Consider the following 12,707-nt stretch of genomic DNA (forward strand, 5'->3'; position numbering starts at 1 on the left):
CGGGCTGGGACACGAGGGGCCTCCACAGAGCCACAGAGACCATCGGGACTCCCGCGGGCCAGGCGCACACGCAGGCGTGTGGGGGCTGAAGGGGTCAGCCAGTGTTCTCGGCCTCCCTCGCTGCACATCAGCCTTGAACCTTTTCTTTTTTGCTCCCTAGCACCTTTGAGAAGATCCACTGGTAGGACCAGCCTGAAGGGCCCCACTGCCCCAAGTCCTGCAGCTGGGAGGAGAGGCTGGGGAGCCAGCGCTGCCCCCTTGCAGCTGTCAAGCTGTGAGCAGAGAAGGGGAGAGCATTGCCCAGGGCGAAATCCCGCTGCCTACTGAACAATAAAGAGGGTTGCTTCCAACTGCAGGGGTTTGCAATGTATTTGGAAAACAGCTGGAAAGAATGGCAGTCAGGTGAAGTCCCTGGTGACTGGAAAAAGGGAAACATTGCACCCATTTTTCAGAAGGGTAGAAAGGAGGCCCCTGGGAACTCCCAGCCTGTCAGCCTCACCTCTGTGCCTGGGACCGTCATGGGACAGATCCTCCTGCAAGCTATGCTAAGGCACATGGAGGACAGGGAAGTGATTCTGGACAGCCAGCATGGCTTCCCCAAGGGCAAGTCCTGCCTGACCAACCTAGTGGCCTTCTATCATGGAGTGACTACATCAGTGGACAAGGGAAGAGCTACAGATGTCGTCTGTCTGGACCTCTGTGAGACAAAGGTCTCATCCTGTCCCCCACAACATCCTTCTCTCTAAATTGGAGAGAGATGGATTTGATGGATGGACTCGTCGGTGGATAAGGAATTGGCTGGATGGTCGCCATCACTCTGAATGTCCCCCCCTTCCTTCTTCTTCCCCCAGCATTTATTGCTGAGCATGATGTCATACGGTGCGGGATAGCCCTTTGGTCAGTTGGGGTCAGCTGTCCCAGCTGTGCCCCCTTCCAACTCCTTGTGCACCCCCAGCCTACTTGCTGGTGGGGTGGGGTGAGAAGCAGAAAAGTCCTTGACTCTGTGTAAGCACTGCTCAGCAATAGTGAAAACATAGCTGTGTTACCAACACTGTTTTCAGCACAAATCCAAAACATAGGTGCTTACCAGCTACTGTGAAGAAAATTAACTCTACCCCAGCCAAAATGAGCACAAGGAGTCTGCAAGACAACTTTGTAGCAGAGTCTTCCTGTGGGCCTCGCAACTGCCCAAACTTGATTGCCCTCTGCTGCAGCGCTGTCTAATTTAATTTGCTCCTTGCTTGTTTTTTTCTTAGGTGCTTGTCCGAGCTGTGCAGCTCCTTCTAAGGAGGGGTTAATGCTGAGGACAGGGAGCTCTGCCAGAGGGCAGCTTTCTGTCTTAGCAGCCCATAAGCCGGCCGCCTTGGATGGCAATGGGATCCTTCCCTGGCAATGGTCTCACCCGGGGCTGTCTCTCCTGCAGAGGCCAGGTACGATGGGTTCAGCCGTATAAGGCAGCAAGAATGCCCTTTCCTAGACAGCTTCTGGCCATGTCATCCTGTTTCCCAAGTAAAAGTCCTGTTCCTCCCTACTAGCCCCTTTCCCTACCTGCATGCAGCGAGCTCAGTCCCTGCCTGGTCGCATGGGTCACCAAGGGGCTGCTCTGAAGAGCCTTCTCATTGCCTCCTTACAGGGCCTCATGCTGTCCACTGCTCTGCTACGGCCCGGCCCCAAACTCTACCCCCAGTCTGTGAGGGTTGCTGGAGAGCGGGGCAGGTAGCCCCTGCGGCCAGTGTGCCTGAGTCGTTAGATGGATACTGAGCCTGGGCGTTTCCTTCATTGACGTCTCTCTCACCGTTGCCTGCTTTTATTCCGGGCAGGAAGTATGCTACCTGTGTATGCAACGGGATGAAAGAAATCTCCGGGCATCGCTGGCTGAGGAGCGGCTCCGGAAGGAAAGGGCGGAAGAGCGCGTGTGGGCAGAGTACCAGGCTCAGAGGGAGAGGAATGAGGCAGAGAGGGCGGTTGAAAGCCCTCCCAAACCTAACCTTTCTCTGCCCACGGGAGGCCATTGCAGACACTTCTTCCCTCTCTGAGCTTGACCAAGCTTCCCTCCAAGAGAAAAACTGGCATTTTCTGAGTCTCTTTTTCCTCCCTTGAGGATGAGGACTCTTTCCAAGTCCACTGCAGGGAAAGTTTTCTTCCCCTTGGCTTCAGAGGCCGAGGGCCAAAGCCTTTCCTGCTGACTTTCCTGGAGGCAGAAGGGGAACCTGTCCTGAGCTTGGGCAAACCCCGCTGGGAGGCCTGCCATGCTGTCGAGTGGCACCTCCTGGCTTGGCACCTCCATCTAAAACACGTTCTGTGCTTTTGCTTGCCCCATAGCTGAAAATGCAGGCTGACAAGCTGAGGCTGCTGGAAGACAGCGCATTGTCCCTGCGGCTGGTGGAGCTGGAAAGGAAGGGAAAGGCTGACGAGAGCACAGCATCTTCGGTAAGCGCCTTTTCTGGGAGGGAAGACCGTGCCCACCCTGGGAGCTTCCTTGCCAAGGCTAGGGTGTTGCTTTCCCAATGTGTAGGATTCAACGTGAACCACTTGAGGGCTGTAGAGGACTTCTCTAGTCCGTAGCTTTTGCCTAGCTGAGAAGGTCCTGTCAGTGGTACATCATATTTTACCAGGGATTTACCAGTGGCAATGAGTATTTTTCTCTTGTCCAATCTTGCACAAGAAAAACCTCCCATAGAGGGACTCCTACTGAAATCAGAAATATCTGTGTGGCTGCCCCACAAGCCACATTAACTAGTAAAAGAGATTAAATTAGTGTAGGAAAAAACACAAGTTGAATATTGTGGGACTTTTAGTTGCTGTCTGTTTGTGTTTTGTTTTCTAATTGAAAGCAAGACTATTTATGGCAGATCGTTTTGGATTTCTCTGCTCCCCCTTTTTCGCCCTGCAACAGAACAAGTCCTTTATTTCTGATTTCTTTTTCTCTTCCTTTGAAAAATTAATGAGGTGACTTGAAACCAGTGGTAAAAATAGCATAAATACAAGAAAAAGAGATCAATACAGGTAATAATTTGGGAATATTAATACCTATTTCAAGCCCAGAATGGATCACTATGGCATCCTAACATGATGCTAAGCCTAGCAATTGACTGATATCTGAATTACATCTCCCAGAAAAAAACCCTTCACCTCTCTCTGCTTAGTCACTTATGTCTCTCCTCTTGTTTAACACAATTGCATCTTATTTATAATCCCAGCTGGTCTGGATTAGCCAGGTAGTGTTTTTCCCATAGTAAAATATGTTCTTTCTTCCCCGGCAGGGCCCATCTGTCAGCCAAGCCCCTCATTGCTCAGAGCACTCTGCTGCAGGCTGCAGCACTGGCTCGTCCCCAGCATCCAGGAGCCAGCGTGTGGCTCTGCCAACCAAAGGGTCTCTGAACAATACAATAAAAATAAATTATATCAAGGTCAGGGCCATGCTCCTCTGGCCCGATTTTTACTTCAGCCCTTGTGCCTGATGTTTCTTGTCAGCTGGCTCTAGGCCTGAAGAGTCATTTAATCCGTAAAAAATATTAGTCACAGACTTTTGGATAAAATTCAGGCTATCTGGTCATCACATTTGTGCTTAACACACCAGGCGTGTTCTTACAAGCAGCCACTCCGAATTAAACCTCTACCCTTTAAGTCATTTTCTGAGGCTTCTTCCTCACAAGCCTTGACTTCATGTGCAAATCGGAGGTATTTGTTTTGCTAGCGCTTCAAGGGTGTGCTGACCTTTCAGTCCTGAAAGGAAAATCTTTATAAAATCACTAATTAATGACTGAGTTTGAATCATTTGTCCCAGATATGTGGATAAACAAAGAAGCTAAAGGTCTGGCTATTAAGCAGGAGAGAAAGGGTTTTCTTCATAGAGCGAGCTTGGCTGTTCAAATACCTAAAATGGTGGTAATTGATTTATATTCAATTATTTGAGTGCACAGAAGCAATTATAGCCAATCTTTATGCCTAGTTCTACTGTGAAGCGTTACTATGCAAAAAATTATTCCTTATTAGTTATCCGCTGATGAAAGACGGTGGTAGGAGGATGGAATTTCCCTTTTATTTGGAATTCACACACAATTTTACCTATCATCTGATCTCTGCTTTTTGTATACTGAGAACAACAGGGCTGTTTACTCCAGACCTAACGAGTTTAGCTGACAAACCACTGCCAGGGAAGAGACCACTGGAACTGGAAGGGGATTTGATCACAGAATTGTAACACTGGCTGGTAGTGTTCAAACAAGAGATCTGTCAGAGTCCAGCTCAACTCACAGTCACCCAGGCTGTATTCATACAGTCAGCAGTCAGAGCAATAAACGGTATTTTAATCTGTAACTCCTGCAGATTGGTTTGGGAAATCACTGAGATTTCCAGAGATCTCACAAATTCACTATGAACCTCATTTTTAACTGTTGGAAGGAAAGAGCACCATTCAGGGTGCTCAGCCTCAATACCCAAAGCAGCGCTCCAGCTAGCTTAGGAGCTGAACACATCAAAGAGAGATGGGAGGAGAAGGAAATACTATGTATGTCATGCTAAGGGAGGGTTCAGGATAGCTCTCAAGGCTACCCTAGAGCATTGTCTCAGCCTGACCCCACAGCAGAGACCTGAGTACACTCGGCACAGGCCCGAGCTCTTCGCCATGAGGTTTGGATGACTGTCTGCACAAAAGGCCATGTCTGCTACATGTCATTGAAATGGGTCATGGGGATCAGTCCCCATCAGTCCCTTCTGAGTGGGAAGTAGACACTCTGGAAGGGAGAGCCACCCTGCAGGAAGATCTGGATAGGCTGGAAGAGTGGGCTAACAAGAACCTTATGAAGTTTAACAAGGACAAGTGTAAGGTCTTGCACCTGGGAAAACATAATCCAGGAGTGCAGCTCAGACTGGGATCCACCTGGCTGGAGAGCAGCTCCGTGGAGAGGGACCTGGGGGTCCTGGTGGACAGGAAGCTCAACATGAGCGCACAGTGTGCTGCTGCGGCCAAGAAGGCCAACAGGATGCTGGGTTGCATCAACAAGGGCATCACCAGCAGAGATAAAGAAGTCGTTATCCCTCTCTACTTGGCACTTGTCAGGCCACACTTGGAACAGTGCGTACAGTTCTGGTCCCCGTTATACAAAAAAGATGTGGACAGGCTGGAGGGGGTCCAGAGAAGGGCCACCAAGATGATCAAGGGTTTGGGAAGCCTGCCGTATGAGGATAGGCTGAGAGAGCTGGGCTTGTTCAGCCTTGAGAAAAGGAGGCTTAGAGCTGATCTCCTCACCATGTCCCAGTGCTTAAAGGGGAGCTACAAAGAAGATGGAGACTCCCTTTTTACAAGGAGTCCCATGGTGAGGACAAGGGGTAACGGGTACAAGTTACTCCCAGGGAGATTCCGATCGGACATGAGAGGTAAATTTTTCACAATGAGAACAGTCAATCGTTGGAATAATCTCCCCAGGGAAGTGGTTGACTCCACTATGCTGAACACGTTTAAGACTCAGCTGGACATGGTGCTGGGCCATCTCATCTAGATTGTGCTCTGGCCTAGAAAGGCTGGACCAGATGATCCTTGAGGTCCCTTCCAACATGGTATTCTATGATTCTATAAACTCGTTCTTTACCTTGTAGTGTAGAAGAGCCTGTCTGCAATTAAGAAAATGAGAAGAGAGAAAATCTGGGCCACTGCCTCTCCTGTGCCACCATCCCTGGTCCAGCAGCCTGTTTCAGGTAGGATTCTTTACATTTGAAAAGTGTCTTGGCAACATCAAATTAAAAATCATTCACTGAATTTTCACCACTGTGGAGGCACACAGAGGTTTAAGCAGTGGGCCTGTATCTTTCATAAGGCTGGACAACAAAAAATCAGTAACAATTATGACCAGCTTCTACTCAAGAAACAGAAAGCAGTTTGTATTCCCTATCCACAGCTACTAGTAAAGTAATATTGTTGTCACCCAGTGTCTCAGGTTTAACTCACTCCCTGTCTGCAAGCAGATTTGCTTAGCTGAGCTGTGGCTGAAACGGCTGAGCTGAACTCCAGCCATTCCCAGGCTAATCGGTATGACCCCCAGTTCACTTCAAACCGTCCTTGACGATGGACTTGGGCACTGAGTAATGGAGGCACAGGTACAGTTCCCTTCAGTCCACACTGCTAAGGGATGGCACTTCTGGCAAAGAGGCAGGGTAGCAAATGGGGACAGTCACCTCTTCATCTGGCACAGCAGGATTTGCCAGAATTTGTTCAGCAGAGCCTGCACACTGAATAAGAATTAGCTGCTAAGACTGAGGCAGTCTAAAATGCCCACCAGGAGACATCCCAACACACAAAACATGCACTAACAAGAGCACCAGAGCCCGTTACTACAAAGCTTGAATCCTGTTCTCCCTCCCTTATTATGGACCGATCCACATTTTCTTACATGCCCAACATTGTTGGGGAATACCTGGAGCATGCAGTTTTAGCTGCCTCTGGCAGGGTCACAGAGGTTTCATAAATAGGACGCGATTCTCCCATCTCAGAGAAGGAGAGATGAAGGATCATGTGAGAAATGCCACATATTCCTCAAATCCTATATGGGCGAATTAAATTAAAAATATTTTCCATCGACAGCAATATAGTGATGTTGAGTCTGTGATCTCTCGACAACGGTGGGTCTGTGGACTACAACTAAAATAACCACAAAAAATAAGGCTTTGATGGTACATTTACATTTGATAGGGAGGGGGTCCAAAAAGCATTAAAGGCCAAAAACCCCCAGTCTAGTGAAGTAGTTCTCTGCCAGTGAGGGAGGGGAGTCACGAAGGATAATCAAGGTTACAGTGAGGTATCGAAAAATATTATAAAACATAGGAAACAGAAGTTCTCCCCTCACCTGTCATCACGTCACCTTTCAGCCATCATCTGTCAAGCTTTATCCACACAGATTTTGGGAGAAAGGGTCACTATAATACACTCTTTTTTACTCTTTTATGTAGATGTGTTACAAAAGACATTGGATTTTAAACAACTGTTTACCAGTCTTAAAAATGAGAGACGGGTTTATTGCACAGAAGGCAGGCTGCAGTCTCTCTGGTTGACATAAAGCTATCCTAAAAGCATTCCCAGCTCTCATTTCATATAGTCAGGTTTGTAGGCTTGCACTCTCGCATTTCCATCTTAATTGCTTGCACATCGCTTCGGAGTTGCCCCACCACCTTTTTTCCTCCTTTTTGCCAACAACTGCAGAACGACCTCCAGTTTTTGCACTGTTGCCAAAAACAGTTGATTCAAAAAGTCAGAAAAGAGGAAGAGTTGACAATAAACTTCTGTATCTTTTTTACTAACATTGTTTGAACACCTAGGTAACTCAATCCCAAGAGCAATCCCAAGCCGAGGTCATTAAATAGTTAGCGAGCCTGTTTCAAAAGCCCATCCAAGAAAATAAAGGAATCTTCCTGCTTTCTTGAAGCGGCTTTGGAAAAGACCCAGACCATTTAAGTCACAAAATATTGAGATGCAGTAATAACTAGTCATGGTGAACCCTTTGTTACTCTTCAGTAAATCACCGTTAAGGAAAGGTAAGATTCCCTCACTTAGAAAGAGAAGAAAGGGTTCTTGCTATTCCCCTTTATCATCTTTGACTGGGTATGAAAAATTATTAAGATCTGTATGCTTTTCCACCAAAATCTCCAGTAAAATCAGATAATATGTCTAAAATACACCAGCAACAAAGCGGAATTTAGCGTGTCTGAGGAACTCAGTGCAGGCTTTGTAAAACGACACAGTTTGATAGTCTGACCTTGATCCAACCAAACAGAACCGGCTTCCATTCAAAGGGACACACTTCTTTTAAGACAGAAAAGCTAAAAAGGATCAGCTTTAGTTCTTAGGGACAGACTCCTTGTGAAAGTGCACCAGATAAACCAAAATATCTTGCTCGATTACAAAAGGTTTTATTCTTACAGATGCTTAAGATGATGCTCTTCAATGTTTCAGTGGAGAAAGCAATTTCCCAAGAGTGTTTCTAAGTGAGACTCGTGTGACATTTTCAGTGCCTGCACTATTCAAGCTGGGGGAAACAACCGCAACAAAAAGAGCCCACACATGCACAAAGAAGATAAAAGATGCAGCTCCGCTAGATGGCAACCCTTGGTCTGGTAGCGGTGCCCTCGCCGCCTCCGCAGCCTGGAGAGGAGCTCCAGCTCCTCAGGAGCTGCACAGAAGTCCTTTGTCTGGCCTGTGCTGTGGGAAAAGCAGCCGGGATCGACCCAGCCATTGTTAGCTCCTTTCCAGCCCTATCAGACTTCCCAGAGCAGGTACTCCTCAAATACATCCTCTGGCAGAAATGCAGAGGTACTTCAAAGAACAGTGACACTAAATCTGTTTTCCAGTGTAACCTCCTACAAACTGAAAATCCCCTTTTAAGGAACTATTGCAGAATAGAAGCTAAGCTGAAGCAACATCTGCAGCTGCTGCTCTGTCAAGCTGACTCCTGGAGCCTGCCCCCAGCTCCTTGCAAGCCCACGAAGAACCCTCCCAACCCGGCAGCATCTGGAGCAGGCTGCCACAACAGTTTTATACCAGCCCAGCTCTGCTGACGCCCACAGAGCCGCTTCTCCCACTGATTTGAGACAAGATCCAACCCAAGGAGGCTGATGATGCTCTGCTTCTGAGCACCACAGGTCACCACCTACACGGGAGCAGAGCACCCAACCAGTGAAAACCACCGGCAGGTCAGATTTGTGGCACTTCACGGCTACTTGGAATAAAAGGGCGAGGCCTGTGGGCAACCAAACGGTTCAGGTTTGCAATGCCTACATAGCATATCCCAGGGGCTGTTCCTGAAAACTTCTTTTAGACTTTTTTCAAGCAAAATCTCACGGAAGTCTGCAAGACAGCAGACAAATAGGATGGCTGTAAGGTCTTCAGGATTAGAGCCCTGGTTAATACACGCTTGCATATTGAGCTTGTGAAATAAACAAATTGCTCAGTGAAATCCTAAGTTAAAAGAGGTGTTATCTTTCCTTAGCAGAGACCATTGCATTATCAGCTTCCCCTTCATTTGCTTCGGCCTGCTGAAAGCGCAGATCTCGGGTGCGCGGCTCAGGTGAGAAAGCTGGGCAATAAGATATATATTAGCGCAGCACCATCAAGCCGCAATACTCCAAGCAGCTGCCAATATGTGCTACAAATTCACATGCTTGAAGCAGTGGCTAAACAAAAAAACCACCTCTGCAACCAAAATAACCCCCCAGTCGGTCTTGTCTAGATAATTTGAAAGGTCGTTTTATGCAAGCTCTGCTCAGACCCGGCGGCGCACTGCTTGCGAAGGCAAACTCGTGCTCTCTTCACCGGGAGGTCTGCCAAAGCGAAGAAGGCAGGACCGAGTCACGGAGCAGGACACTGTCCTGCCATCGAAACCAGCAGCGGGGCAGGATTAACCTAATTTGTAGCTACCTTGGCTGGACCGGCCACCTCTTGATCCTCATACACAATCTCCTGAAGCTTAGTCAAATAAACTACCGCAAAATTATACTCGAAAAGCGCATCTCCGTAACGGGGTTCAGCTATGAGACACTGGAGTGCTGTGGCCACTCATCCACGGTGGTTCCTTTCCGTACAGCTTGTGGAGACCTTGGGCAGCTTTTGGGGAGGAAAGAGGCAGCCTAAGTTACAGCTTTTGCTGTTTAAAAGTAAAATTAAGCCAATTTCTGAAACAAATTATCTCGTGGTTTACTTCCAAAAGATCTTCCTTCACCTCTCCACGCATCCCAACACCTTGATCCCGCGTCTCTGAAAAGTTAAATCTGGGATTGACGAATGAAGAAAACTGTTTTACCTTTCACGTTATCTTTTAAAAGACAGAAGGCACAAGGATTTGTCACCACCCGAGGGCAAAACCTCAGGCTGATCCGTATGTGGATCCCGTGTCAAAAACAAACAATCCACTGGGGACTGGCGGGGAGCCAGGCTGCGGGATTGCCTTTTAAGACTCGCATCTCAATAGGAAACCTCCCCAGTATTTTGATCTGTTTTCATAACTGTTACAATTTTCATCCCTTGGCTTTGTAGAGTATTATCGTTCCCTTCTTTCTAGGAAGTTAAAGGAACAGCCGGTACAAATGAAGGCAAAACAAGCACGGGTCGCCGTGGATAAAATACGGCGTTTCAAAAGATTTAGGAAAGACAAAAACCACTGCCCGTCTTAACTCCTGCCAAGAAACCATTACAGAGGACGGAGGCGCGGTGAAAGCCCCTTGAACGCTGCATTTCAACGGCAGTAACAACCACAGACCTTAGATCTATTGTGTAGCTTTATTTTTATAGGACCTATCATAGACTCTTTTACATAACTTAAATGATTATCAAATAATCTCCTGTACACAATGAGCCCGAGCTGCACTGCTTTCCGAGCTTTGACACATTCCTGGAAGAAATCCAACGGCCCGTAGGAATCACATCGCTGCAGCGGCTACAATACATTTTTGTCCCGAACTTACGCCATCAATTAACTTACGTATCGCTGTAAACTGCTGTTTGCAAGATCCTGCAAGACATTGTTAAATTTCAGGACACTAAGTTTTGGTAGCAGCATTTTTAATTTTGCTTCACTTTTTTGTTTTGTTTTCTCTCGCCTTTTGCGTCCTCAGCTGAACGCCCGCCAGCACTTGCGATGCAGGCAAGCCTGGGAAAAATTTTAACCGCGCCGCAAGAGCTGACCGAGTTTTACTTTTAGACTGGGATCATTTACAGGTGGTCACGGCTGCCTTCAAGAAGAGCAGCCCCCGTTGCAAGGTCGCGTAAGACAGGTACACCGAGCCGCGTCCGCCTACAGTAAGACACAACCTGACCCTAAGGAAGGCTAAGGAAAGGGAGTCACCGGCCGCTAGAAAAACACCTGAAGGAACCCAATATTTCACATTTTATTTGCAGCGCCTCCCAAACGGCAGGAGGAGGCGACTCGCAGAGCACAAGGCCGAGTCCTGCGGGGGCCCTGGCCGTGGGTCGGGGCGGGGCAGGGACACACGGACGCAGGCGGGAGGCCCCCACGCCCCCCCGAGCGCCCCTCGGGCCCCGGCGGCGGGCGGCCCGCTCCCCGCTCGCCCCTTCCATCGCCCCGGGCCGAGCGGGTCGGGGCCGGGGCCGGGGCCGGGGCCGGGCCCCGGCGCTGCCCTACAGCCCCGAGTAGCCGGCCCGGTGGTAGCCGGCGCTGTAGTCGTAGGGCACCTGCGGCGGGGGCAGCGGGCACTCGGGGAAGAAGGGGGCGAAGCCCGCCGACAGGTGCCCGCCCGGCTCCTCGCCGCCGCCGGGGGCCGGCTCCCCGCCGCCGGGGTAGAGCGGGCGCAGCGCCTCGGCCGACGCCTTCTTGGGCGGGCTGCAGGGCCCGGCCGGGCTCCAGGGCGGCTCGGGGTAGAGCAGCCCGCCCAGCAGCGGGTGGTGGGCGGCGGGCAGCGGCAGCGGGGCTTCGTAGAGGCCGTGCTCCAGGCCCAGCTCGGCGGGCAGGCGGGCGGCGGCGCCGCCGGGGAAGGCGTCCGGCGGGGCGGGGTGCTCGGGCAGGAGCCCGCCGTACTCGGGGCCCAGCAGCTCGAAGAACTCGGCCGCCTCCGCGCCGCCTCCACCGCCGCCCTTCTCCAGCTCCTTGGCGCCCGGCGGCGGCCCGCGGGAGGCGGCGGGAGCAGCGGCGGGCAGCGCCGGCTCCGTGAAGAAGGAGGGCGGCAGGTTGCGGTCCCGCAGCGGCACCTTCCGCGGGCCGCCCGCCGCCCCGCCGCCGCCGCCGCCGCCGCCGCCCACCGCCCCGCCGCCCGCCGCCTCGCCGCCGCCCGCCGCCGCCGCCCGGCCCGGCTGCAGCGAGCCGAAGAGGGCGGCCAGGCTCTTGCTCTGGAGGCTGCTGGCCGCCTGCGAGGCCTCCCGGCGCGGCGGGGGCTTGGCGGGGCAGGCGGCGGGCGGGGAGGAGGCGGCGGGCGGCGGCGGAGCGGGCGGCGGCGGCGGCGGCGGGGCGGCGGCGATGATGCCGGTGCAGCGCTTGATCTGCTTCTGCAGGTACTTCCTGTGGTTCACCTTCCGCTTGGACTTCACCGGCTTGTCCAGCGCCAGCTTGATGTTGCTGGAGGCCGAGTCGATGAAGCTCAGCAGGTCCCGGGTGGCTTCTTTAAAGTCCCCCGCCTCGCCCCCGCCGCCGCCCTCGTAGCCCTTCTCCAGGTCGGCATAGCCCAGCAGGCCGCCGCCGGCGGGGAAGCAGAAGGAGAGGAGGTGGTGGGGGCTGAGCAGCGCGGCTGGCACGGCCATGGCCGGCGGCGGGGCCCCGCCGCCCCGAGCTCCGCAGGGCTGCGCGGGGCGGGCGGGCGGCGGCGGCGGCGGGGAAAAGGCGGCGGGCGGGGGAGGAGGAGGGCTCAGGAGCGGGGCCGGCCCCGGCCCTCCCCGCCTCCCCGCCGGGCCCCCGGGGGCCGGGCCGGGCCGGCTGCGGCCAGCCCCCGGCCGGGGAGAGCGGCGGCGGCGAGCATCAGCCCCGGGGCGGGTACACACAGCCCCGGGACAGGTACCCGCACCCGGGACAGGTACCCGCACCCCGGGACAGGTACACACAGCCCCGGGACAGGTACCCGCACCCCGGGACAGGTACACACAGCCGCGGGACAGGTACACACAGCCCCGGGACAGGTACCCGCACACGGGACAGGTACCCGCACCCCGGGACAGGTACACACAGCCCCGGGACAGGTACCCGCACCCCGGGACAGGTACACACAGCCGCGGGACA

The 12,707-nt window shown here is 52.2% G+C and overlaps 1 protein-coding gene across 1 annotated transcript; it reads right to left on the reverse strand.

Annotated features, from left to right (window-relative positions):
* Positions 1 to 10,245: 10,245 nt before the first annotated feature.
* FAM181B (family with sequence similarity 181 member B) lies at positions 10,246 to 12,273 on the reverse strand. The gene has a single exon (XM_087757679.1). The coding sequence runs from the start codon at positions 12,233 to 12,235 to the stop codon at positions 11,123 to 11,125; it is 1,113 nt and encodes a 370-aa protein (XP_087613805.1). The 5' UTR covers positions 12,236 to 12,273; the 3' UTR covers positions 10,246 to 11,122.
* Between the last annotated feature and the right edge of the window lie 434 nt (positions 12,274 to 12,707).

The sequence above is a fragment of the Nipponia nippon genome, unplaced genomic scaffold (assembly GCF_047370975.1).
Source record: "Nipponia nippon isolate SJK-2023a ecotype South Korea unplaced genomic scaffold, ASM4737097v1 scaffold_2, whole genome shotgun sequence".
NCBI lineage: Eukaryota > Metazoa > Chordata > Aves > Pelecaniformes > Threskiornithidae > Nipponia > Nipponia nippon.